Genomic DNA, 26,107 nt, shown 5'->3' with positions numbered 1-26,107 from the left:
TGTCCATCCCTCCAGAGTCCTGAGGACTCTTGACCACATCCCTTCGCCTTCCAGACCGCCTTTTCCTGCAGGGAACACAAATCTTGCATTTCAATTAATTTCTGCATGTCCAATGTCTGAAAAACCATCATAGTCTCGGTCGATACAGTCATAGGTTGCCCTGCTGCCCATTTAGCAGCTTCGTCTGCCCTGTTGTTGCCCACTGACACTGGGTCTTCTTCAAAGGTATGGGCTTTGCACTTTATGACAGCTACTGTTCTGGGTAACTGTATCGCTGTCAGAAGTCCTTTTATGTGTTGAGTGTGCCACTGGCGTACCTGCTGCTGTCGTGAAGTTTCTAAGACGCCAAAGGGCCCCAAAATCATGCACTACCCCGAAGGCGTACCTAGAGTCAGTATATATATTGGCTGATTTACCCTCTGCCAATTCACACGCTCTCCTTAGTGATACTAGTTCTGCTACCTGGGCTGAGTGAGGTGGACCAAGGGGTTCAGCTTCTACCACATCCTGATCGTCTACCACAGCGTAACCAGTACATAGCTCTCCCGTCTCTGTCTGTCTATGACAACTCCCGTCTGTATAAAACGTAAAATCTACATTTTCTAAGGGGGTGTCACGTATGTCGGGCCTTGCAGTAAAGGTCTGGTTCAGGTGTTCCATACAATCATGCGTGTCAGTACTCTTGCCTAACTCATCATCGACCAGGGTCTCCTCACCTCCCACCCTTTGTGTCTCTAGAGACACATATGAAAGGTATGTAGCTGGATTTAAGGTGCTACATCGTTTGATGGTGATGTTTGAGGGTGCCATCAGGGCTAATTCCCACTTTGTGAATCTAGCTGAAGAAACATGTCTGGTTTGGGCTGAATTTAACAGAGCTGATACAGCATGGGGTGTATAGACAGTTGAATTATGTCCTAATACTACGTCCTCGCTCTTACTTACCAGAAGAGCAGTTGCTGCTACGCATCTGAGACATGTTGGGAGTGATCTTGCCACAGTGTCAAATTGTGCACTGTAGTATGCTATCGGTCTGCTAGCATCACCATGTTTCTGTGTAAGGACACCTGCTGCATAACCATCAGCTTCCGTACAGTATAGCTGAAAAGGCTTTTCATAATCAGGTATTCCCAATGCAGGTGCTCTAGTCAGACTATCTTTAAGATTAAAGAACGCTTGCTCTGACTCTTCTGTGTGTACAACACGTTCTGGTTTTGAGGAAGAGGCTAGCTCCTGCAATGATAATGCCAGAATAGAAAAACCTGGGATCCAGGATCTACAGTATCCACACATCCCCAGGAAAGTACGAATCTGCTTCTGGCTCTGAGGCAGAGTCATGTGTTGTATGGCTTCAATCCTGTCGGTTGTCAGGTGTCTTAGCCCCTTGGTGAGGCAGTGTTCTAAGTATTTGACCTTAGTCTGACATGGCTGTAATTTATCCTTTGCCACCTTGTGCACTGTTTGTGAGAGATGAAGCAACAACAATTTAGTATCATGTAAACATGACATAAAAGAATCAGAGCACAGCAACAAATCATCCACATATTGAATTAGAACAGACCCATTGCGGGGTTGAAAGGATTGCAAACAGTCATGTAAGGCTTAGGAGAAAATACTGGGGCTGTCAATTAACCCCTGGGGCAGTCTGGTCCATGTGTATTGCAATCCCCTGTAGGAGAATGCAAATAGGTATTGACAGTCAGGGTGAAGGGGGACTGAGAAGAAAGCAGAACATAGGTCAATGACAGTAAAATGGCTAGCAGACGGTGGAATCTGCATGAGGATGACAGCTGGATTCGGCACTACGGGGAATTGGCTCTCAACAACTTTATTAATTCCCCTTAAGTCCTGGACTAATCTATAGCCCCTCCCCCCACTCTTCTTCACAGGGAAAATGGGACTATTTGCTGTGCTCGATGTACGAGTTAAAATCCCTTGTTGCAACAGCCTTTCAATAACAGGATATACCCCTAGTTCCACCTCTGGTTTTAATGGATACTGTGGGATTTTTGGAGCTATCCTACCACTTTTTAGATTTACCATGACAGGGGCTACGTTTGCCATCAGTCCAGTGTCCTGTCCATCTCTGGTCCATAATGAACCTGGTATTTCCAGCAACATCCCCTTTACTTGAGATGGACTTGGTTCTATAACAGTAGAGTGTAACATTAACCTTTGAGGGGTGTCCAATATGTCCTGTACCTCATGAGCGACCTTCTCTGGTATATCTAGGAACACACCATCTGAAGTACAGTATATGACACATCCCATTTTACATAACAAGTCTCTCCCTAGCAAGTTAGTAGGAGCCGCTGCAGCCAAGAGAAACGAATGCTTAGTATGCAGAGGCCCGATAGTAACTTCAGCGGGTTTAGTTAAAGGATAATGTAACACTCTTCCCGTTACCCCCATAGCTGGAATAGTTTTACTGGTCACCTGTAGATTAAAAGGAGAGGTTATCACAGATCTGGCCGCCCCTGTATCTACAAGAAAAGTTTGTTTCCTACCAGCTATGTCAACTATCATTGTTGGTTCTTCTCTCTGACTCTCAGTTAACCTCACTGGTTGTAGACTACAGGTATGACCTGACCCCTAGCACTGACTATTGCTTTCCCGCGCAGCATTTGCTGCTGTAACATGCGCGGGCAGTTGTGAGTCTTCTAGTCTATGTGAATCCCTCCTTGGAGGATATCTATGTAACCCTTCATTAGGATTATACCTTCCATTTGTACAATCTTTTCTCATATGTCCTTCTTCTTTGCAATTATAACATCTCAACATTCTGCGTTTCCTGTTATGTGGGTTATATGCTGGTGGTCGTATATGCATTCCCTCTAATGCTTGTATACTCACCGTCATCAACTTGTCACTCTTTTCTTCCCTTTTCCTAAAAATATTTTTGTCATGTTCCACAGCAATTTCTCTAAGAGAATCTACCGTGCTGCCTCTCCAACCAGGGGTTGAGGTTTGTACTCTTGTTTTTAGATTTTCCTTTAAACCATCCATCAGTACTGTTACTGCTACTTCCCTATGATGTGGGTTCTCCCTTATATCTGATACCCCAGTAAACTGTGTCATTGATGCAAGAGCTCTACCAAAATAGTCCGCTGCAGTTTCACTATCTTTTTGTTTTATGGTGAAAATCTTACTCCAATTTACCACTACTGGAAAATAGATGGCTAAATGTTTGACAATTTGTTCTATATTCTCTTGGTTAATCTCATCAGTCAAGGTTTTATCTTTGTCCAACAAACAATCTTTAATACATTTTTGTATGTCAGTATTGGGAGGAAGACACGCCCTCAAGACTACACGCCAATCCTTATTGGTTGGTTCGTGTGCATTTCCTAAGTCTTTAACAAATTTCTGACAACTCTTTTCTAGGATCTGGGAATTCAGTCATAATGGAACGTAATTCTGATCTAGTCCAGGGACAATGCATTGTAACATTCTTTAAAGGAACTATATACCATCCTTGTCCGCCTTCCCATTGGGAACTGATATTGTGCGGACTGGATACGCACCCACTGGTTCACTGTCTTCAGAAGACACTACAGGATTTGCTGTTTCAATATTTAGACTGCTCTCTCTCCTAGTGATCACACTACTCTCACCTATCTCAGCCATTGCTCCTTTCCCATACTTACGCTGAACCTCTAGCATATTAACAGCATGAGCAATGGCCGAAATCACAGTGGGTTAATCTTCATCTTCTGATACACTTGTTTTAAACTGACTTAAGACAGGATATAACTTAGCAATTTCTCTTTTTTCAGTTTTAATAACGGCTGTACTTACCCCTCCCGCCACATAAGGTGGCGGGGGCGCGCTTGTGCTGAGTTCGCCACGCTTCTCAACGGCTACTTCCGCCGTGCGCGCGTTTTTTCGCCACGCCTACTTCCGCTGTGCATTCGCTGCTCTGCCACGTGTTACCTTCCATTTGCCACAATTTTAAACAATCATTATGTCTATTTCTCACTTTCGTTGACTTAATCGACCATACTTTATCTTTTACAGTATTTAGTACCTCTGCATTAAAACTCCCTATTGTTGGGAAAGGCCTATCACAATCTTTGGTCATCTTGACCCACGTGTCGCAATACGCAGTTGCGTATGCACCATATTTCTTACACATGAGAAATCTCGCTGAACCAATAGGCCCTTCCTTAGGCAGTACCTTGGCCATCTCTAGCGTATGCTTAGCACCCATGTTGAACAATAGGGTCCCAGAAATATCACAATATCCTGCCACTAATTTCAACACTACCGCTAGAGATATTTTACGGGCCCGTGGACGTATTTGCTACAAGCCGCGTCCACTCGCTTCCTCTCGAATTAAACGAGGACCCCTAATACAGAAATATCAATGCGGACTAAAGGGTTATCAGCTCCTCGATCACCCCTGACTCTCCAACAAAATCTGTTGAGTTTATTACGCCTGGTAGCATCCGGTAAAATCAATCGCCAGCCTTATGAACGTAATTCCTCCCCGTTACTCCCAAGTCACAATCACGGCTTTCCTTGCCGTGCGGTGCAATCGCAACGCTTAAAGGTTTTCAGTAAGCGATGCGATTACCCTTGGGTGTACGTCGCAAAAACTAGCTTAGTTTCCGCCCCCGGTATACCTGCCTTGTATACCGTACACCAGTTGGACGCCTGCCTCGTCAAACAGCAACTGACACTCTATTTTACAATAGATAAAACCTTAGTGTATTTAAAGTTAACAAATCACACGACATACACCTTTTCTGCGCAGAAAATCAAAGTTCCCAACAATAGTAATAATGTCCCAAAGGTTTTCACAAGTAATTATACAATGCACATATAACTATCAAAATGATTGTTTAACCACGTGGCAAATCTACCGGAAGTTCGCGTACGCACAGCAGGAAATACACATACGCTAAGCAATGCAATACAGTTAAAACGCACAATGACAGTAAAAAGAAACAGTTTTCTCTTTTGTCCCTAGGTTCTAGATAGCGTGCCCTAGACAATGCAAAACGGACATTCGGTTTCACAACACAGCAAAATTTAGGTTTTGAACACATTGCGTTCTTACCCGTATATGACGCGTCTTCACCCTTTGTTGCGGAACCGAAATCCGTTGGTCTTGCGTATCGTCCGGCAACGAAACCTCCAAAGCTCACGAGCCCCCAAATTGTTATGAGCGTTTTGACGCTAACCAATAACGATTGTGCATTGGAAACACAAATCGAGATTCGACAAAGATTTATTCTCAAAAGGTAGCAGAATATATTCAAGCAAAGTAATAATAAGTACAGCCGTTACTTATCGCAGGCGCTCTGGATCCAGTGTACAGTCATTCAATCCTAAAGTCTGGGGACAAGATGTCTGCACACTAGATGAGGAGCTGCTGCTTTTATGCACACAGAAATACAGTAAAACAATGCAGATGGTATGGCTTGCTTTTATTGGTCCAGGTTTCAGGAAGGTCCAAGGGGTTGTCAATCATTGGCTAGTTTAAGCTCAGGAATCAAAAGGAGGGGGTCATCTCTCCAGGGGATGAGCTCTGATCTTCCCGCCAAGATTACTCAGTCATAATAGTCCATAATTCCTTAACATTAGTAACTTGCGTATGCACTCTGCGATTCCTTCGCAGAGTGAACCGGACAGTCGTAAATCCGAAGAGGATTAGTATGATACCACACATGATATGATTCCTTCAATGTGTACCATATGTTTTACTGATATGCATATAACTTATATTATTGCATATAAATACTACTATATTTCGACATAAATGACTGTGTTGCAACTACCTTTAATGTGTACTATTTTACAAGTGTGAGTGTTTGTGCGAATGTATGTAAAAGACTAAATACTGTTGTTGCCACGTGTAGCAGCTGCGTACGCCCTTCCACGCCGTAGCGTGCCCTTTCACGCCGTAGCGTACCGTACGCATCTTTTCAGACAAAGACAACCAAGTTTGCTCAATTTTAATTGAAATGACTTTATCCAATATGCTGACTTCGACAGCGTGATAAATGTAATATATTATTATAATGTATGTATCAATGCCCCATGTTGGCCACACCCACAACACAATGAGGTCACGCTCTATTCGCCGCTGCCACTGAGCGGCAGCACATATTTTCTTTCCTGCTGGAAGTGTAGTGGGCCTGTGTACTTTAAATGTCAGGGCTGATTTTTAGTCCCAGTCCGGCCCTGGTTGTGGGAAGCATCAGACGTAGAGCTTTCTTCCTAGAAGGAAGGCGAGGTGGCTGAAAATTCTGAACCTGGGGTTTCCTCGTCCTGACTAGGACTTTAGCAAGGCACAGAGAGTTGTGGCTTCAGAACGAGTCATCCAGCAGCCACTAAATATTCAGGACATCAGGGAACCTTAGTTTTCTTTTCTTTTTTTTTTTCTTCCAATTCCTCTTTCCTTTCCCCGTGAATCTTGGCTACGTTTCAGGTTCACACAGGTTCCATCCACTTTATCCATTCCCTAGCGTAGATGATGTGAAATAGGATTCTCTGCCTAAGGTAGATGCTCCCCTTGCTTACTGTTAAAGACCACCACCATTTTGATTCCGAACTTTGCTACCCTAAGGGGTAGGATGGATAGGAAGGTTTAGATCACTCTTAAGTCCATTTTCTCAGAACAGGGGCTGTGAAGCAGTGGTGAGGTGGTTGGCGCAGGTGAGGGATGGTAGACGCCTGTCTGGATTGCTCACCCTGGTGGAGTATATCAGAGTCCTCCGAATACCTAGGGGAGCTTGCCATTGATGCAGGACACATTGGGTCAAAAATCTATGTCTTGGCATGCTGTGTCCTCTGGCTTAGCATCTGGAAGGCATACATGGAGTCCACAATGACTCTGGAGTACCTGCCCTTAACAGGGGAAGTTTTCTTCGACCATGAGTTGGACTCCAAGATAAGCCATTCACTCCTTACTCTCCTCGTGAGTAGTTGAGAACAGGGATTTAGGGTTTTACTGAAACCTCGTCTTGGTTGCATAGAAGGGCCCCATAGCTCGCTCCTGCATTCTCCAGATGGTACGGATGTGACCAACGCTGCCGATTCTTTCTTCAATGGACAAGTTGAAATTTGTTTCTACTAATGTTAGAGGTCTAAATGTTCCTCAGAAACATTCCCGCCTTCTACACACACTACACATAGACAAGGTGGATATAGCATTTATCCAGGAAACCCATTTTAAAAAGGGCCATGCCCCTTCGCTCTCTAATCATTATTACCCTACGGGTTTTTTCAGTAACTACCCGTTATCTAAAACTAGTGGGGGTGGCGATTTTATTTTCTAAACACCTACAACTTACTGAAATCTCTTCAACTGTTATAATGGAAGGTAGATTCTTGCTCATTAAAGTTAAGATTTTTGATCAACAATTCTCACTAGTTAACATATATGCCCCTAATAACTCTGAAGTTCCCTTTTTTGCCAAAATACTTACACAGATTGAATACCAATTAGAGGGGGTGGTGATCTTAGGCGGAGACCTGAACTGGCCCTTACTTCCCCAGATTGATTCCTCTACAGGAGCTCCTAGGACATCTCTTCGAGATGCTTGCAAGGTTAGGAGGGAATTTCATGACCACCAGCTGGCCGACGCCTGGTGAATATTTTATCCCTCAGACAGGGATTATACATTCTTGTCATACCCCCACTCCTCCTACTCGCGGATAGACTACATTTTTATAAACCATAAATATCTAGACCTAGTAGATGACTCCTGGATAGGTCAAATAACTGATTCGGACTATGCTCCGATATATTTGACTATTGGGTTGGTCTCTCCTCCCCCCAGGCAGTGGTCTTGGAGACTCAATGAGTTTCTGATGCAGGATCCATATTGCAATTCACAATTGAACGACGCGATTTATGAATATTTATCTATTAATGATAATGTAAAGACGTCCAAATTGTCAGTCTGGGAAACCCACAAATGTGTAATACGGGGGAAGTGTATCCAGCTAGGATCATATCTTAAGAAGCAGAAGGAAGAGGTCCGCAATGCACTGCTATCAGACATTAAGAAACTAGAAACTAATCACAAGAACACTATGTCCCCAGAGACCCTAGTGGAATTACATAATAAACTGTCAACATTAAACTCTTTGTTAAACGACCGCATGAAAAAGGCATGGCGGTGTTACAGAAACAAATTCTACCAATGGGGGGATAAGCCGGGTCGTTTCCTAGCCAGAGCTTTACGTTCCCAACGTAATCGCTCCTATATACATACAAGACACTGGTGGTACCACTAGGCACACAGATAAGGCTATTGCGGAAGCTTTCCGTTCTTATTATGCAAATCTCTACCACATCCGCTCTCAAGTATCTGAAAGCGACAATGCCCTATCTGAGAAGGTAATAGGAGACTATCTACGAGATATCGACTTCCCAAAAATTTCCCAAGAGGCAAAAGATCTCTTGGACTCTCCATTCTCTCTAGCGGAACTAAAGGATGCTATATAAAATCTTCCCCCCTTGGAAAAAGCCCAGGCCCAGACGGGTTCTCCATTTCGTACTATAAAACATTCATGGAGAAGCTGAGTCCTGTCCTGTTAGACGCTTTCAATGAGGTGTCGGACACGAGAGGATTTTCACCTCAGTCACTAGAGGCACATATAACCGTTATCCATAAAGAGGGAAAGATAGATATTAAACTTTACGCAAAAGTCATTGCTAATAGACTAAAGAATCTTCTCCCTGAATTGGTTACAAATGATCTGGTGGGATTTATTCCAGGTAGAGAAGCAAAAGACAACACTACCAAAATTGTCGATCTAATACACTATGCCTCCGCTGTTAATCTACCCACAATCCTCCAGTCAACCGATGCTGAGAAGGCGTTCGACAGGGTGGACTGGTTTTTCATGAAGGGGGTTCTTCTTCATATGGACCTGGGCCCTTCTTGTTTCCAAAAAATTATGTCTTTATACAGATTTCCTACTGCCAAGGTTAGAGCAAACGGCACCCTATCTGATCCCTTCACCATCTTTAACAGAACCCGTCAAGGCTGTCCACTATCCCCACTGATATTTGTCCTATGCATGGAGGCCTTGGCCAGGGCGATCCGAGCTAACCCTAACATCACAGGTCCCCAGATTGGCAAGGAAAATTATCGTCTGGCTTTATTTGCTGATGATCTATTAGCGATCATCACAAACCTCATTATTTCATTACCCAACCTGATGTTAGAATTTTCCAAATTTGGTACACTTTCCAATTTTAAAATAAACTTCTCTAAGTCAAATACACTCAATATATCGCCGCCAGAATATACGATAAAGGGTCTCAAGTCACCATTCCCATTTAAATGGCAGCCCTTACATATTCGCTATCTTGGGGTATCTATCTCAAGTTCTAACGATCAACTATTCCAACTGAATTTCCCACCTCTTATATCTAAATTTAAAAGGGATCTGGCAATTTGGTCGTCTTCTAAATTCTCATGGATGGGCAAAATGAATATTATAAAAATGAATGTTCTTTAAAGTTCTCTACATTATGCAAGCACTCCCGATTGTAATCCCGCAGAGATTCCTTGACAGTCTCCAGCGTACGATTCGCGACTTTTTTGGGGAGGTAGGAGACCCGGATTTAAGCATGCTATCCTATACAGACGAAAACATCAAGGGGGTGCTCAGTTACCGATGTTTCAGAGTTATTTACGGACAGTCTAGCTTAGCAGGATTGTGGATTGGACCAGAGGTGGGGACTCTAAACATTGGGTGGTTATTGAGAATGATTTTAATGCAATTCCTCTAAATGTTATACCTTGGTTGTCTAAGATACCAAGAATCCAGCACCCAACCATTGGTCCAACCCTAAAGGTTTTGGAAGAAAATTTGTTTTGGAAAAAGCATTTCAGATTTTCCCTCACCTATTGCCCCCTTTGTGTTCAATCTAGATTTTCCGCCCGGTCTATCGGGTATCGACTTTAGAAAGAAAGTGGACTCGGGCAGGAATCAAAGGCCTCGGCCAGCTGGTGGTGAATGGTAGACCTCGTTCTTTAATGGACCTACAGGCGTCTTTTTCTCTGCCCTCTACTGAGCATTTTAAATATGTTCAAGTCTTACATTATATCAGTTCTATTGGAGGGGCTAGATCCCTCAACAGACACCCATCCCCATATGAAAACCTTTGTCTAACCAAATCCGCTCCAGTGCATATTATATCTGAGATTTACAAATTATTAATAAAGAGTCATTTCAGTGCTCCGCCTTCTTTTGTAAGATCATGGGAACTAGACCTAGCGCCACACGTAACCCCAGCCTCCTGGCAAAAAATATATACGAATACTCATACCTGTTCGTTAAGTATCTCTGTAATAGAAACTCACTTTAAACTCTTGACCATATGGTATAGATGCCCTACAATATTACACAAATACAACCCCCAATTATCCTCCTCCTGTTGGAGATGCTTCTCTTCTCTGGGATCATAAATCCATATTTAGTGGGAGTGTTGATTAATCTCTCCATTTTGGAACGAAGTTATAAGATTATCCAGTATCATCGTGGAACGTGAGGTTCCCAAAGACCCCGGTTTCTAGTTTTTATCATTCTCCTCTGTTCAACCCTCTAAATACAAAAAAATCATTACTAAAACATCTCAATAATGCAGCTAGGGCACTAGTACCCACCCGCTGGAGATCCCGAACTACTCCTTCGATTATGGACTGGTTCAATAGAATTGATTATTATATGACCATGGATGATATTATTCTCTCTGCCAATGATAAATTTACGGAATATATGGCCACTTGGGCGTTTGGCTTGAGTTTAAAAACTCTGACGAGTTTAAAATGGTATGCTCCACACCAGCTAGCTCCATATAACCCTTTCCCCATTCCTAACCCTCTCTCCTTTTGTGTTCTTCTCTCTTCTTCTCCTCTTTACGTCTACTCTACGTCTCCCTGATCTTTTGGGAGTGTTCTTGATGTTCTCTTTATTATTGTATTTAAAATTAATGCGTAATGAGCTACGTTTAAGCTTGGTACTAGTGGCTGTCCATGTGATGCCAATGGTGATTATCTAAAATTTGTTTCTCTTATTTGTTATTCTTATGGGCAACCATGTAATACTTTTTGTTTTCTCGCATTGAACAAATAAAGAATATATAAAAAGAAGGGCAATAAAAATCTAGTCAGACAATGCCACAGTGGTGGCCTACCTCAATCAGCAGGTGACGGAGGTATTCATCGCAGTGGTAGAGAACTGGGACACAGACTTCATCAACAGGCAGATCATAACTGGTGGTCAGGTGGAGTCGACTAGATGTCGACATGATGACATCTCTGTTGAACCACAAGCTCGATCACTACTGCTCCAGGACAAGGGACCCATAGGTTTTGGTAGACACCATGTGGTACACTGGGATTTTCACCTGATTTAACCTGTTCCCTCCCATAGCAATGCCTCTGTGGGTGCTTAAGAAGATAGTGTGCTTCGTTGATACAAGTTGTTCACAAATGAGTGTTCCATGGATTCAGCATGGGCCCTTAAGATCAGACCTGCTAAGTCAGAATTCTTTTCTGCACCAGAGTTTACCCCATCTAGGTTTAATAGCGTGCTGTTGAAACCATGATCCCTAAGATCAATGGCTTTCCGGACAGCGTGGTTCAGACCATGTTCAAGACTAGAAAGCTGGTTTCGGACATGAATTATCGCAAAGTCTGGAAGACTTGCATTTTCTGCCGTGAACAAGAAGGGGTTTCCCACTTCCTTCTTTTTGGTTTGCCTGTTTACCACTTCACTTTCAGAAGGATCTGGCTTACCTGTTTTCTTTCAGAGAAAACGATCACTTAAGTGCAGACCTCACAGGGAGTGATGCATGTGCAACCTCCATTCATCACCCTGGTAGCACCTTGTGGTCTTTGTCTGGTACCGACAGCTTGCAGCACCCTTCTTTATAACTGTTGTCTGCCATAGGTGGTTTCAACGTTCCATCTGAAACAGAACCTTGTGTTTCTGGTCTTAGATTAGGGTAGGTCATTAGATGAAGAGCTCTCTCTTCCATCCCTGGACATGGTCAGGGCCTTAAGGACCTATGTCCATGAAAATGTGTCTGCACTTTCTACAAGGTAGGTGGGTGCTTACTGGGTGGCGCAGCATGGAACACTGGCCGAACAGCTGTATTGGGCAAACAGTCTGTCTTCAATACATACTTTCAATGTTTCTACAGTGTCAAAATATACATTTTGGTTGCAAACAAAATGTTGTAGGTAAGATGCCTTGCACCGCTACTTCTGAGAGTACCCTCCCTTGGGGACAGCTCTTGAACGTCCCCAGCATAGCCAGTATTCCTCATGGATGAAAGAGAAAACTATCTTTTTGTACTTGCATTAAATCCTTTTCTCTGAGTCCAATGATGGACACTGAAAATATAACAAAAATCCAATTGTTCGTTCTTTTATGCTATATTAAATAGTCATTTTTCATATTTCTGGTGACTCAACTTGTTTTTTTTTGTTTTTTTTGTGTCTTAGACATGTCTACTGTGGATGAATTGATGCAACCTATCAGAGGAGAAGAAGGCTTTAACTTTAACATAAAGCCTTTAAGGTAAACTAAGTATAAAATAAAAATATTTGTATATATTTTTTTGTCTATAACTTGTTTAAAGGTATTCAAAAATTTCTTTCCTTAGTGTAAACATGCAGACAAATAAATCTGAATCAGGAAATGTTATTCCAGCACCTGAATTTGATCTGCAGTATCAAAGCAAGGCAATAATGATGGCTCGGGACCTACAAAATCAGCAGCAACACATGGCTTCCAAAGATTCAAATCATTTAGAATTGTTTACAGTTCACCAAGGTGGAAGAAGGAGCCATGTAAGTGTGATGCTTGTTGTTTATTCATAATGCATCTTACAAAACATTTTGTTGACCTATTTTTCTTTATATTCAAATAGTTGCTAGTCCATATATAATGGCTGGCAATTTTAACATTTTCTAACTAATGGTTGTTTCCACACAATTTAAAAAAAACAACTAGCCATGTACTGCTCATGGCCAGTATATAGTAATTAATAATTGGCTCCGCTGGCATTTGCTCAATTACTAGTACCCTTTGACATTTCAGTACCGTGGTGCTTTACACAGCTTGGATTTTTCTTCAAGCCATGTAAAGAAGCGAGTCATGACAAATTGTAGAATAACGGGTACCTTGCTGTACTAGTTCCATCACGGTGAGATGCATAGGGAACATGATGCCAAAAAGGCACCAGCTGAATGAATTATGTTTTTCTTTCTTCCTTTTCGTACCTTGAGTATGGAGCTTGAGTCCAAAAATTAGGCACTTAATTTGAAATCTGCACAAATTCAGAAGCTTCTCCCCTTCTATATACCCACATCAAGGGAACTTTGGTTTAAACGAAGTGTCTGACAACTAGGGCGCTCCTGCACTCTACTGATGGGTGCAGTATGCGTTTGTAAATCTTTGTTTATTTCTTTTATTCACTGCTGCTTTGATAGTGACTTGCACTCATGGCAACGCTGCGAATGGGAGCGGACTGCTACAGCACACTTGTATCATGGGATGGTTCCCAGAGGGGGAACCAGGTCACTACCTTTGGAGGTTGTGACCAAGAGATCCAATGCCGTGAACCCTGTCATCAGATCACGCTTAAGGAAGTACAGCTTAATATGGTACCTCTAGTCACGCACTCTTTGTAGAGAGAACAAGGCTTGTGTGATCAGCGCTGGCTGCCAAGTGCTGTACAGAGGAGCAGCTACTGCAGCAGCCAGAACTCGGAACAGACAGGGCATCGGTCATGTCTTAACTGGACGGGGGGAGGGGTCCATATTCCCATAAACTGGAACCTCCTTCTTGGCGGGATTTAGCTCACAGAGGAAAGCATTGCCAGAACTGTCAGACAACTCTTCAACTTGTACTTGTCAGAGGTTGCTTTTTTTTTTTTTTTTTCCCTATCCCTCTCTCAGAATTCCTTGTGGAGCATAAATATATTTTCCGCGTGAAATTTCTTCGGTTGAATGTTTTATAGTGTGCGTCACTGTAGCTGCACACTTTATCTATTCTTCTTGACAATTTCTATGGGAGTCCTCATCGGTTTCTAAGGATTAAAACTAGTCACTGCAGCTATAGTAAAACAGCACCAACATTCCAAAATGGATGACACAGCCGCTATACAATGTACCATATACCAATATATCTCTTTAATAATCACCCAGCAGCTGAATTTGCAGGGGAAGTTTTCACTTCCTAGATTGAATGTGTGCAGAACCGAAAAACTGACGCAAACAGCACTGAGGATGATAAAATCAAATATGAATAAATATATATATATATATATATATATATATATATATATATATATATATATATATATATATATATATATATATATATATTTGTGTGTATATGTTTTTATCTGATTTTATAAAACAAAGTATGTGTACAGACGGCAGACTTAATACTCTGGGATGGATATAAAACTTTACATTTATTTAGAAGACGAAATGGCTTACTGTGCTACTACCGTATATATCACTTCAATATATTAAAAATGTTCATAAACTGACTTAACCTAACATATCTTCTTGTTGCATCCCCTATGTGAGATTGCCAATCTCCAAATCGTAATATAGAACTAAATAATATACAGGGTGTCTCCAAACAGGATATAAAAAATCTTTAATATATAATAAAATATTCAAATAGCAGAACTCACATATGTAGCATGCAAATAGTATAACCGGTGAAACCTGATAATATGTATCCCAATAAACGCATATATACAATGTAAATGCAAAAACTTATGGGTTGTAATAATTTTATGTGTCTGGCCAGTACACCTTACCAATGATAAAATCAATTAATATGGAACGAGTCCCGTATAATCAGATGGTATGTAATAAGAGAAGTCTCACCCAATCGTTTAAGTGCAGCTGTAGCGTAAGAGTGTATAATCTCTAATCCGTATATATATGAGATGTAGTGTGGTCCGGAACGTGATGTATAAGCTTCACTTGACTAAACTCCCGGCGAGATAATGATGATTAATCTCCTCAGAGATCTTGTGAACAGTAGAAACGCTGGAGTGTGAATATTTCACTATTAGGAGCCAATGTCCCAAAAGACGGATCCTGAACCACAGCCTGTGGAGTGTAGTAATGTATATCCAAATGGTATAAGGATAACGTCCTCGGGCGCTGGAGTTCCAATATGCCGAGGAGCAATGTCCCGATACTAAGCTGCCTCATATGATGAGGACAGTTCGGCATACAAACTGAGGGTGTTTTATAATCACGATCTTTCTAGGTGATATAGAATAGTCTCCTTGGAGATAATATAGGTGTTCGCTCCTTCAAAATAGAGATCCAGATATAGGGCAATCCTACTAACGTGTTTCGTTAGCAGGGAGCTAACTTTTTCAAAGATGTTTTTTTCCCCCATTCCCTTTGATCTTTTAAGAGTCTCATATCCTTATGATTGGTTGTTCCTCCTTTTTTAATTAGTCCTCATCTGGTGGTATTTTTCAATTGATAATAACACTTTACTTGCTTGTGTTCCATATGTATGTAAAAGATGTAAAAAAACACCCACATATATAGATAAATATATTTTCTATAGTCATTCACATATTCATAGAGATGATATATTCATGTGTTTGCATTACTTATCATACAAATTGCATGACATAAGGAATATATATAATGCAAATACGATTAATACGGTCTAACTAAGGAGAAGAGAAATACAAATAACCTCAAATGTATACATCGTTATCTCTGCATAATGTGCCTGAACATCTATCATTAAATATGATACCAAAAATATTATAAATTGATATGATAAAATAATACCTATATTAGTTAAATTGTATTATATATATTTTTTCCTATCACTAATGGGGTTAGAACTTGTATCCTCATAAGTGGATTTATTCGTAGCTGGGCATCAGTCAGTTGAGCCATAGCTTAAGTTGTCTATCTCTACAGCTCAGAGTGTAATAATAGCCTCTATTCAGGGTTTTCTTAAAGTAGCATATAAATTATTGAAGCAGATTTTCAAAACAAGTACAGAGATATAAGTGTACAAAAATAAACTCAGCATGTAAATCGCCAGTAATATCTTGTATATATAAAGTGTAGTATTACATTTATTTAATACTATAAATTAATACACAATTTAGCACAATCACGAAAAATAAATACAATCAACATCAAACAAAATTTCATCAAAACACTAGTATATATAAAAAACTGCACGTAAGGACTTGTCATATAGTCCCCATATAAATCGCACCTTAGGAACTTTGGATTTGTATTATCAGATCATAGGAAATCTATATATTCTGCAGCTTTAAATGTATACATAATCTGTGGTATGGCTAGATAACTGTTTAGCAATAGCAAATATATGCCTGCAAAATAATGTCCTTTGAGTTGTGCCTCCTAACCAACGAATACAAATCGCGATAAAATCAGCTGTGCTGACACACAGTACATAAAATCCTATTTACTGCCCTTGTCTATTCCAGGACAGTCGACTCTCTGTATAGATATCAGATATCACTAATATATTGTCCAAGCAAAGTAAGTGGTCAGCTTGCTTTACTGTTAAGAGTCAAACATTTGTGCGCTGAATTCCAAACATGTTTTTTCTGATATGCTTTTGACTCTTGACCAGCCTCTTGGCTCTTGTTAGCTTTTGAATGTCGTCCGGAGTAGTGAAAGTTACTGCAGATATATACTTTCCTCTGGTATCTATTGTGTACTACAGTGGTCTGTCTCTGTACCTGCACTATGTCCCAATCAGATTGTGCACTTCAGTGGTTTTAAAATGCCTCTCAGTCTCAGCAAGTACACCTCCTCTTCATTGTCTTTTCACTACAGCCATCCATCTGGTTTGTCATCCTTCTCTTATGTCCGATAAGGGGAGCAATTCCAGGTGTGCAACTTGTGAGGCTGAAACCATGGGCTGTGCATGTCTGTTCAGTTCTCAGCTGATATGGATGAGCAAGCCTGGGAGAAGATACAGGCCCAATCTATTGTATACCTTACACGGCTCGCTGCGCATTCTAAGATGGTAAGTGAGTTCTCCCCCTGCCGATAACTCTGGGAAAAATTCACTCCCTCTTGATATTGTCAACCAGTGGCTTTCAGGGTCCATGCCAGTGACACAAGTGGTTTTAAAGTTTTTGAAATCATTTTGTGCAGGACCTTGCCCGAGTTTCTTCCTCACTGAAGAGTTAATTTAAGGTACTGCAGCTCAGAAGCCTTGCAAATGCCATAGTTCCTCCCTGAATCAGTCCTGTGAGGAGTTTCTATTTTTCTCTTGGGAGAAATGGTGAATTGATAGGGGATTCAGACTCAGACTTCAGATTCAGACTCTGAAGATCCTTCAGGATTTTAAGAGGATCAATCCAGAAGATGTCAGGTATGACTCCGAGGTACCACAGGTTCTTGACATTTCCCTATTAAAGTAAGAAAATAAACAATACATTTATTTTCCATAATCTCCTCAACTGGCCAAGTTATTAAGTGCAGTCTGGACTAGACCTGATGGAAAATTTCAGATTCTGCACAGGCTGCATGTTATTTATCTGTACCTAGTGAGTATACAGGGAAATTACCCCCCCCCCCCCCCCCCAAATGTGGATTTACCTATTACCCATCTTTCAAAGTTTACCGCCGTTCCTTTTCCACTGAAGGGCAACACTGATAAGATATGTTAACATGATCCTAGAGTCCATTTATGTGGGTACTCTGAGGTCCATTTTGGCCTGTCTAGGTTAACAAAGCTGTAGAGTAATGGTTGGAACATATTTCTGAGAGTTTACCATCTTGCAAGCCAAGGTCTGAGTTGTTACTCTTGGTGGACCATATCTGAGAGGCATCCAAATATTTGGATGAGGTTGGCCTTGTTGCTGGCATGATTAATCCAGAATTTTGGCCTTAGTGGTTGCATCCAAAAGGAATCCAGTGTGTCTGCCCTTTTTGAAGTCAATATCTTATTTGGCCCTGAATTAGACAAAATCATCAGTCACGCCACAGAGTGTAAGAGTTCTTTCCTTTTGGCTAATGCTCCTGGACCAAGCGGACTGAGATTCCGTTCATTTTGCTTCTCGGGTAAGTCAAATGGAAATTGCTGTAACTGACACCGCCAGTCCTCCACTCTGGCTGGAGGCTAACAAAAAGAGAAGCTGGTGTGGTCAGCCAAGCGACTAGTCACCAGACCTTGTGAATAAACAGCCTGTATGATGGGATTTCTGCCCATCCAGCAGTGCCTGTGGTGGGAGCCTGCAGTCTTCTCTTCCAGGATCAGTGGTTCAAGTCAACTTTGGACACTGAGTGAGAGAAATCATGAAGCAAAGCTACATCATGGATCTCCTGAAGTCGCCGCCCAGGCCGTTCTTCACCACCGTCTTCCATGAGATAGAGAAGACAGTGTCTTTAACTGAGACATCAATCCTTATTCTCCCAGGAGTGGTAGTCTCCGTTTCAGTTCCAGAAGAGGAAAAAAGGGTGGTTAGGATTTTACCTCCAATTTTTTTTTTTTTCCTACTACGATAAACAAAGGACGTTTTGATCTATAATGAACCTGAATTCTATAAACGCACTTCTACAGGTGGACAGGTGGGGCTACTATTAAATAACAGAGACGGGGGAGCGGCTTGGTAGCCATCAGTATCGGATGCGCGGAGGCTTCCAAATCAGCAAACTCCCTGATATCTGGTCACTGAGAGCCCTGTTTGAACATTCCTGGGCAGCATTGGACCCCCCGCCGCTTTGGCTGTATACCGAGCCCTCCAGCACCCGTGGCTCCTAAATACAACTCCTCGCTCAATGGGGTCCCTCGGCGGCCCTGCTAAGTGCCTATACTGTGGCGCTGAGAGCGAAGAAACAAGCCCACGCAACTCCCGCTACTTACTGGCACCCGCTGCTGCGTTCCGGATCCACCCCAGGGTAAACTTTGAGCTCCCAAGCCCTCCAGCACTCGGGGGGGGGGGGGGGGGCTAGACCGCTGCGGGGAGCCTCGGTTTTCGGCCCGCCCGGATGCTATCTTTCTCCGGAAACGACTCCCACCACTGTCCCTTCACTGGGCCTTTGAAATGATCTGCTGAGCCCTGCATTCTTCAACTGGGACTTGCCCTCCATTGGCTCCAGGTCTCAGTCGGGGCTTGTATGCTGAAATGTGCAGCTGGGACGCAGAAAGCTGAATGTGGACCTGTTTCTCCTGTCCTGCTTCCATTGAGCTAAATTGGCCTGCTTCTGTGGTCCACCAGGCAGTGAGTCATTATCTCCTTCCGCTATCTGGATCAACTACAAAAACAGCACACTCTTATAGTGTGTAAGAAGATCCACTTTCCAATCCAATTGTTACCAACCTAATCTGGTCAAGAAGATCCATACAATCAAAGTGTCTGACTCTAACTCAAAACCAATGCTGCTATCTGGTGGCGAATCTCTATCACTGTGCTCTATAACATATTAAAAAATAATACCTATCTGTCTATAATTTTCCTCAGTGCCTACATAGTACTAGGGAAACCGTACCATCAACCCTCAGTGCATCCTCCACCCGGTGACCTCTGCCTTAACCGTAGGTCAGCTCCTCAACATACATTGTATGCTATCAACATTAAGTGGTGGCCCCACCTTATGTCTGTGTGCTAACCATGCCCTTTTACCCCCCATGGTCCTGAACCATTTACAGCGAAGCAACCAATCTCCTCTCCCTGCAATTTATGGACTCCCTATTCTATCACGATGCCTAGAGGGGGGAGGAAGCCTCCAGGAGAAAATCTCCTCCCCTACCTCTCCAAGCAGAAAACTCCTGCCAGATCCAATGATCACTCAGACTCGGATCCTGACACTGAGGATTTGGATCCTATGACTTTCTATCCCTCCTCAAAGAGCTGAAAGATGTCAAAGCCTTGGTACAAGCCCTTCACTCACCAAAAGCAGACATTGCTGATATAGGCGGCAGAACCGATCATCTTGAACACAGAGTGGATGAAGTGGGGACCCACCAACAATCAGTCGGAACGGATCTCCATCAAATCCACCAAGACATCGCCCATTTACAAGAAGGACAAGAAGACCAAGATAACCGAGCATGTCGAAAACAGCATGAGAATCCGTGGGATACCAGAACAGATTGAGTCTGCCCACTTGGACCGTTACCTCAAAAAACTTTTTACTCGGCTCTCCCCTTCGACTCCTGAGGAACATCTTCTCCTAGATAGAGCTCATCGGGCACTGAGACCCCGCTCCCAGGATCCGTTCCAACCTAGAGACATCATCCTTAGAATGCACTACTTCACAACGAAAGAAGATATCTTGAAGGAAGTCCGCCACGTCCAGTCTATCACCTTTGACAACGTTAGCCTTCAAATCTTCCAAGATCTTTCCCCCAATTACTCTAGCCAAAAGAAGAGACTTTAAGCCTATCACCACTCTTCTCCGCCAATGACAAAACAAATACCGCTGGGGATTCCCCTTTCGTATTCTGATATGGCACCAGGGTGTGATGCTCATGGCCAGAACTCTCTCTGAAGCCCAGGCCCAGCTTCCAAAACTGGGAATTACTACTGATCTTCCAGCCCCTTTCGAATCATTCCCTCTTCCACAGAGAACAACAAGACCTTCTTCGCGTCAAGTTGATGTACCCTCCGGGACTTGATTTTCTCTGTCAGGTTATGCCTTTTTGTTTTCTCAATGTTTTTGATGACATTACCATACGATACCACTTTACCTTGTTCATCTTTAAAATGCATAGCCATACTGCTCTAGTACTGTTTATTATTTTAGAGTGACCCACACTGGAACACTACCTGATATTACCGTACTTACCCCTTTTGGATTGTTTTACATGTTGCTTCCTTTACTTTCATACGGGTATGTTAATCTTACCTATTGCTATTTGGGTGCCCTCAGATCTGATTGGTACTTCCCCCTCCCTCCTTGGGGTTGATGGCCGCTCGACCTGAGGTCCCCTATACCATAACGAATTGTGTTCTCTCTTAGTTCTGTTTTTTTACGATTTTGCAGGGTGTCCCTGTGATGCAGCCCCTCCCCATAGAACCCATTTGATTGTACATGACAATGTCTACCTAGTCACTCTGCATCATTCTGTTACCTGACCTTTTTCGGGTGGGGATTGTTACACAGAATCACCCGTCTACCTATTAATGTTACTTTTATTGTAGGGCCACCTCACATTACTTTATAGTGCCTTACTATAAAATGTTTGCTTACATTGTTATGTTTTGTCTACATCCCCCTGATCCGTCTGTTCGGATCTATGCGATGCATCTGTTGGATGCTTCGTCACGCTCCCCTAGAGCTATAAGCTCCTTTGCTGACCTATGTACTCCCCAGTGCATAGTAACCTCTCCCGATGTCAGCACCTTTGGTCCCATCCCTTTATGCCGAGTGACCCACTCCCTGCCCTTCCCTCCCCTTTTCCTATCACTAACCTTTCCCTATCCCCAATCGACCACATGAAACATTCAGACTTAACATCCTCGCCCACTTTTACAAACCCTCCCCCTCCCTTAATCGACCACACTATGCCAAGCTCTCTCTTAATCGCTTTCCTCCTCGCTGCACATGGGTCTTAGAGTCCTCTCATTTAATGTTAAGGGGTTGAACAGCCCTCGGAAAAGAGGTAAGCTCTTTACTACCCTTAAACTCTACTCTGGTGATTTAGTTTTCCTGCAAGAAACCCATTTCCAACACAATTGAGCTCTGCTCAAAAGCATACCCTGATACACACCATGCATGCGACCATTCAACTAAAAAACGGGGAGTCACAATTCTATTTGCCCGCCATCTTACTTTCGAACCCATTGATTCCCTGGCAGACAGAGAGGGTAGATACCTTATTTTAGTAGGCAAAATTAATAACAAACTGTACACCCTGGTTAATGTCTACGCCCCTAACCAACACCAGAATTGCTTTTTTTCCAAACTAGACGTCTTAGTGTCCCGCCTGCGCCAAGGAGATCTTATCGTAGCGGGTGACTTTAATGCTGTCTTGAATCATTCCTTGGACCGTTCCACACCCCCTGCCGTTTCGGGCCCAGTATCCTCTAAATCGCTCCTCTGTGTCATGGAATCCCAGCTTCTTTACGACTCTTGGAGAGTGAGAGAACCAACCGCGCATGACTATACATACTACTCTCCACCCCATCGTTCTTACTCACACATAGACATGATCCTGCTCAGCCATGACTTAGCACAAAACCTCCAGGCGGCTCAAATTCACCCGACGTTTTGGTCTGATCAGTCCTATTTCTATTGACCTCTGCGGCCTTGCAGTCTGCCCCTGCCCCATGACCTGGCGCCTTAATGACTCTTTACTTCACAATGCAGATATACTCTCCCAACTCTGGGCTTGCCTCAAAGAATTTTTCGAACTCAACGACACCCCGGATATTTCTAGAACCACTCTTTGGTTGGCACATAAGGCGGTCCTGACGGGACATTTACTCAGCATTGCCACTAAGAAGGAAAGAGAAACCCTCACCGTGACTAATGATCTATCCCTTAAACTTCATTCCCTAGAAGCCCAACACAAGGCTGCTCCAAACCCCACCACTTTGTTAGCTCTCCGCGAGACCAAAGCCCAACTTGATGTTCTCCTTTCCAAACACGTAGCCAAGCGCCTTAAATGGCTTTCGACAATCCTTTTATGAAAAAGGAGACAAGGCGGACAAAATTCTAGAGGCACGGCTTCGATCAACCAGGACCCACAAAAATATTATATTGATCCGTGATTCCAATAACCAACTCCTCCATGACCCCGCTGCTATCAGAGAAGCCTTCCAATAATACTATTTCGCCCTATACAACCTTACAGCTACCCCTGCCCCTTCCTCACAGCAATCCAACGCTGCCCTGATTTCTGATTTCCTTGTTACATCTAAACTTCCTAAATGTTCCCCTCAAGCCCTCCAACAACTTAATGAAGAAATTTCATTAGACGAAATCCAATTCGCTATTAAATCACAAAAAAGTGTCAAATCCCCGGGCCCCGACGGCTTTGCAGCAGCCTATTATGAAAAAAAAATCGAGCTTGCTTACTCCCCACCTGCACTCCCTATACAATGGTGCCCTTCAGAGGATCCCCTTCCCACCTGAAATGCTCGAAGCCAAAATAATAGTGGTCCCAAAAGAAGGAAAGGACCCACTTCATTGCGCCAGCTACAGACCCATCTCTCTCCTTAACCTGGACCTAAAGATATACGCTAAAATCCTGGCAATTCGCTTAAATGAATTTCTCCCATCATTGATCCACTACGACCAGGTAGGATTTATCCCGGGACGCCAGGCATGGGATAACACCAGGAGAGCCATTTATGTCATCCATATTGCAAACACCAGGAGATCTCCTACAATAATCCTCTCTCTGGATGCTGAAAAAGCATTTGACAGGATCTCCTGGGGTTTTATGAGAGCAGCTCTCGAAGCCTTTGACTTCACTGAGGACTTTCTCACTGGCATCCTGGCATTGTACTCCTCACCTTCGGCTAAAGTCCTGATCAATGGTACACCCTCAAATACGGTATTCATTCAAAACGGTACAAGGCAGGGTTGCCCTCTCTCTCCCCTCATTTTTGCTTTAGTGATTGAACCACTGGCCTCTCAAATCCGATCTAACCCCAGCATTTGGGGCGTGCAGGTGGGGAACATTAACTCTAAAGTTTCGCTTTTTGCGGCTGATGTCCTCCTCTCGCTTTCTCAGCCGGCCATTTCCCTCCCCAACATCTATAAGATTCTCCAGTCCTACAGTGTGATTTCTAATTATAAAATAAACTACACAAAATCAGGCCATGCTGATCCATGTCCTCCCCCCTCCCCCCCATCTCGATGCAACCTCCTTAACCAGGAAAACTTCCCACCCCTATTTTCTAAAACACAATCTGCTCTGGCTTGCTGGAACCGTCTCATGGCTGGGCAGGATCATTGCAGTCAAAATGAACATCATACCCAAATGGCTATATCTCTTCCAAACCCTATTAGTTGCTGTCCCCGCAACCCTCCTATCTAATATCCAGAAAGTTCTGATTCGGTTCATCAGGAATGACAGGCCCCCCAGGGTCTCGTTCAATGTCCTGAAAAAGCCCATCTCTGGTGGCGGCAGGGGACTACCCGATATCAAGCTATATTATCTGGCTTCCCATTTCTCCCAAATTGTTGCATCATATGCCCCTTCGGGTTCCACCTCTTGGCTTGACCTAGAGGCGGCATATATAGCTCTCCCTGATTCCACTCCGCTATGGGGTCTATCCCCTACACACACACCCCCCCCCCCCCTCCAAATTACTCCCTGCTACTAAATTTGACATCAAGGTTTGGGATTCTTACTCTTTTAAACTAAAACTCACATCAATCCTTTCCCCCCTGACTCCCATTTGGTTTAATCCTATATTCCCTCCTGGCCTCTCCAAGGTAAGATCCCACCTTTGGACCCAGGCTGGCCTCAAATTCCCGTCGGATTTCTCGAAACAAGGCCAATGGCTCACAGTAGCAGAACTTTAGCCTCACCCCACAGCTCGAAAGCTTAACCCTTTCAAGTTCTTTCAAATGACCCTTTTTTTGCATTCCCTACCACCCAAATACTTACTGCGCCCCCTCACCCCGTTACAGAACCTTTGCAAACTCCCCCCTATGAATAAGGGTATGATATCACAGCTTTATAGTATCTTCCTTGATTCCGCTACCCACTCACAACTCTCACATGAAGTTGACTGGGAGAGGGATCTTGGCCCGCCCCCAGATGAAGAGGCCTGGGAGGACATGAGACTGGGGGGTATCCAAAAGCTCCATATCGACCAAACTAAAAGAAACATCCTATAAAATCTATTATCGTTGGTACTATACCCCCACCCGACTTCACGCAATGTTCCCTTCCACGTCGCCTGAATGTTGGCGGGGCTGTGGCCACAGGGGATCAATGCTACACATCTGGTGGACTTGTCCAATATTACTCCCTTCTGGGACGCGATCCATGGCTTTATCAACACTCTATTTGAGGCTCCCGTGGCGAAGGACCCTTGGATTTTTCTCCTTTGTTACCCTCCCCCAGATCTTGATAAATTTTCTAGAAAACTAATTGCACAGATCCACACAGCCGCCAAATCCCTTATAGCCCTTAGTTGGAAACGCAGCACTCCTCCATCTCTGTCCGCCCTTAAAAAGCAAATTTGGCATGTGGCGGACATGGAAGAGATCACCTACTACTTTCACGATAGAGATTACACTTTCAACTAAGTGTGGGCTCCTTGGCAGTTTGCAGAACGTTCGTTCCCCTCTGACCCTAAAGACTTCGTCATGACCCAGGTGCGGCGATCAGGACTCTGCTCCTGTTCTACCATCTTCTGACCCTCTGACATTTACATTTTACCCTCTTCTCGACCACTCTCCTGCGTCAGCCTTTGTGGTCCCCCCTCCCTTCCTCTTCCCCTTCTAACTCTCCCCCACCCCCCCCCCCCCTAACCTTCTGTATTATTGGCTTATATACTTAAACAAAAGCAAAAAGAAATGAAAATATGGTCAATCTAAGTTTTAAGTTGTTGAAGGGCGCCTTCGCTGGATTTTACTACATTGTTAATGTCCTTCTATGTATATATTGTAAACGTTTTACCTCATATTGTCCATGCCTTTTATTGACTGACCATCCAAAATAAAGAATTAAAAAAAAAAAAATAACAGAGACTACAGAACGCATGTATTTCCAGAGAAGATCCTTGCACTACAGGGACTTGTTAAGTCCCTCATGGCTCTCAAAAACTTATCCATTCTGTTGGGAGTTTCATGCCTAGGAAAAATTGTCTCCACTTTCCAGGTGAAATCTACTGCTTGGCCAGCCAGATCATAAGGCTGTCCCCCTCTGACATGTCAGTTTTTCTTCTGATGGGACTGGGCCATAGTAGCAACAGATGCCAGCCTACAGGGATGAGAAGCTATGACTCTGCACCTTCATCTACAGAGACTTTGGTCCTTGGAGGCAACGAAACTTCCCATTAGCATTTTAAAACTGAGAGGTATTAAACACTCTTTTAAAAGTATGTGCTGATGCAGGGGAAAGCCATAAAGATTCAATCAGACAAGGTCATGGATGTGGCATTCATGAATCA

General features: G+C 43.2%; 1 protein-coding gene across 3 annotated transcripts in view; it reads left to right on the top strand.

Moving 5' to 3' along the window:
- Positions 1-26,107, top strand: part of CEP162 (centrosomal protein 162) — a 145,279-nt gene that overhangs the window by 55,324 nt on the left and 63,848 nt on the right. For all 3 annotated transcript variants that reach the window (XM_075202714.1, XM_075202715.1, XM_075202716.1), the window contains exons 11-12: positions 12,480-12,555; positions 12,641-12,827. In XM_075202714.1, the coding sequence (XP_075058815.1) occupies positions 12,480-12,555; positions 12,641-12,827 (263 nt within the window). The remainder of the gene's footprint in view (positions 1-12,479; positions 12,556-12,640; positions 12,828-26,107) is intronic.

The sequence above is a fragment of the Mixophyes fleayi genome, chromosome 3 (assembly GCF_038048845.1).
Source record: "Mixophyes fleayi isolate aMixFle1 chromosome 3, aMixFle1.hap1, whole genome shotgun sequence".
NCBI lineage: Eukaryota > Metazoa > Chordata > Amphibia > Anura > Limnodynastidae > Mixophyes > Mixophyes fleayi.
This window is presented reverse-complemented; position numbering and strand designations above follow the sequence as displayed.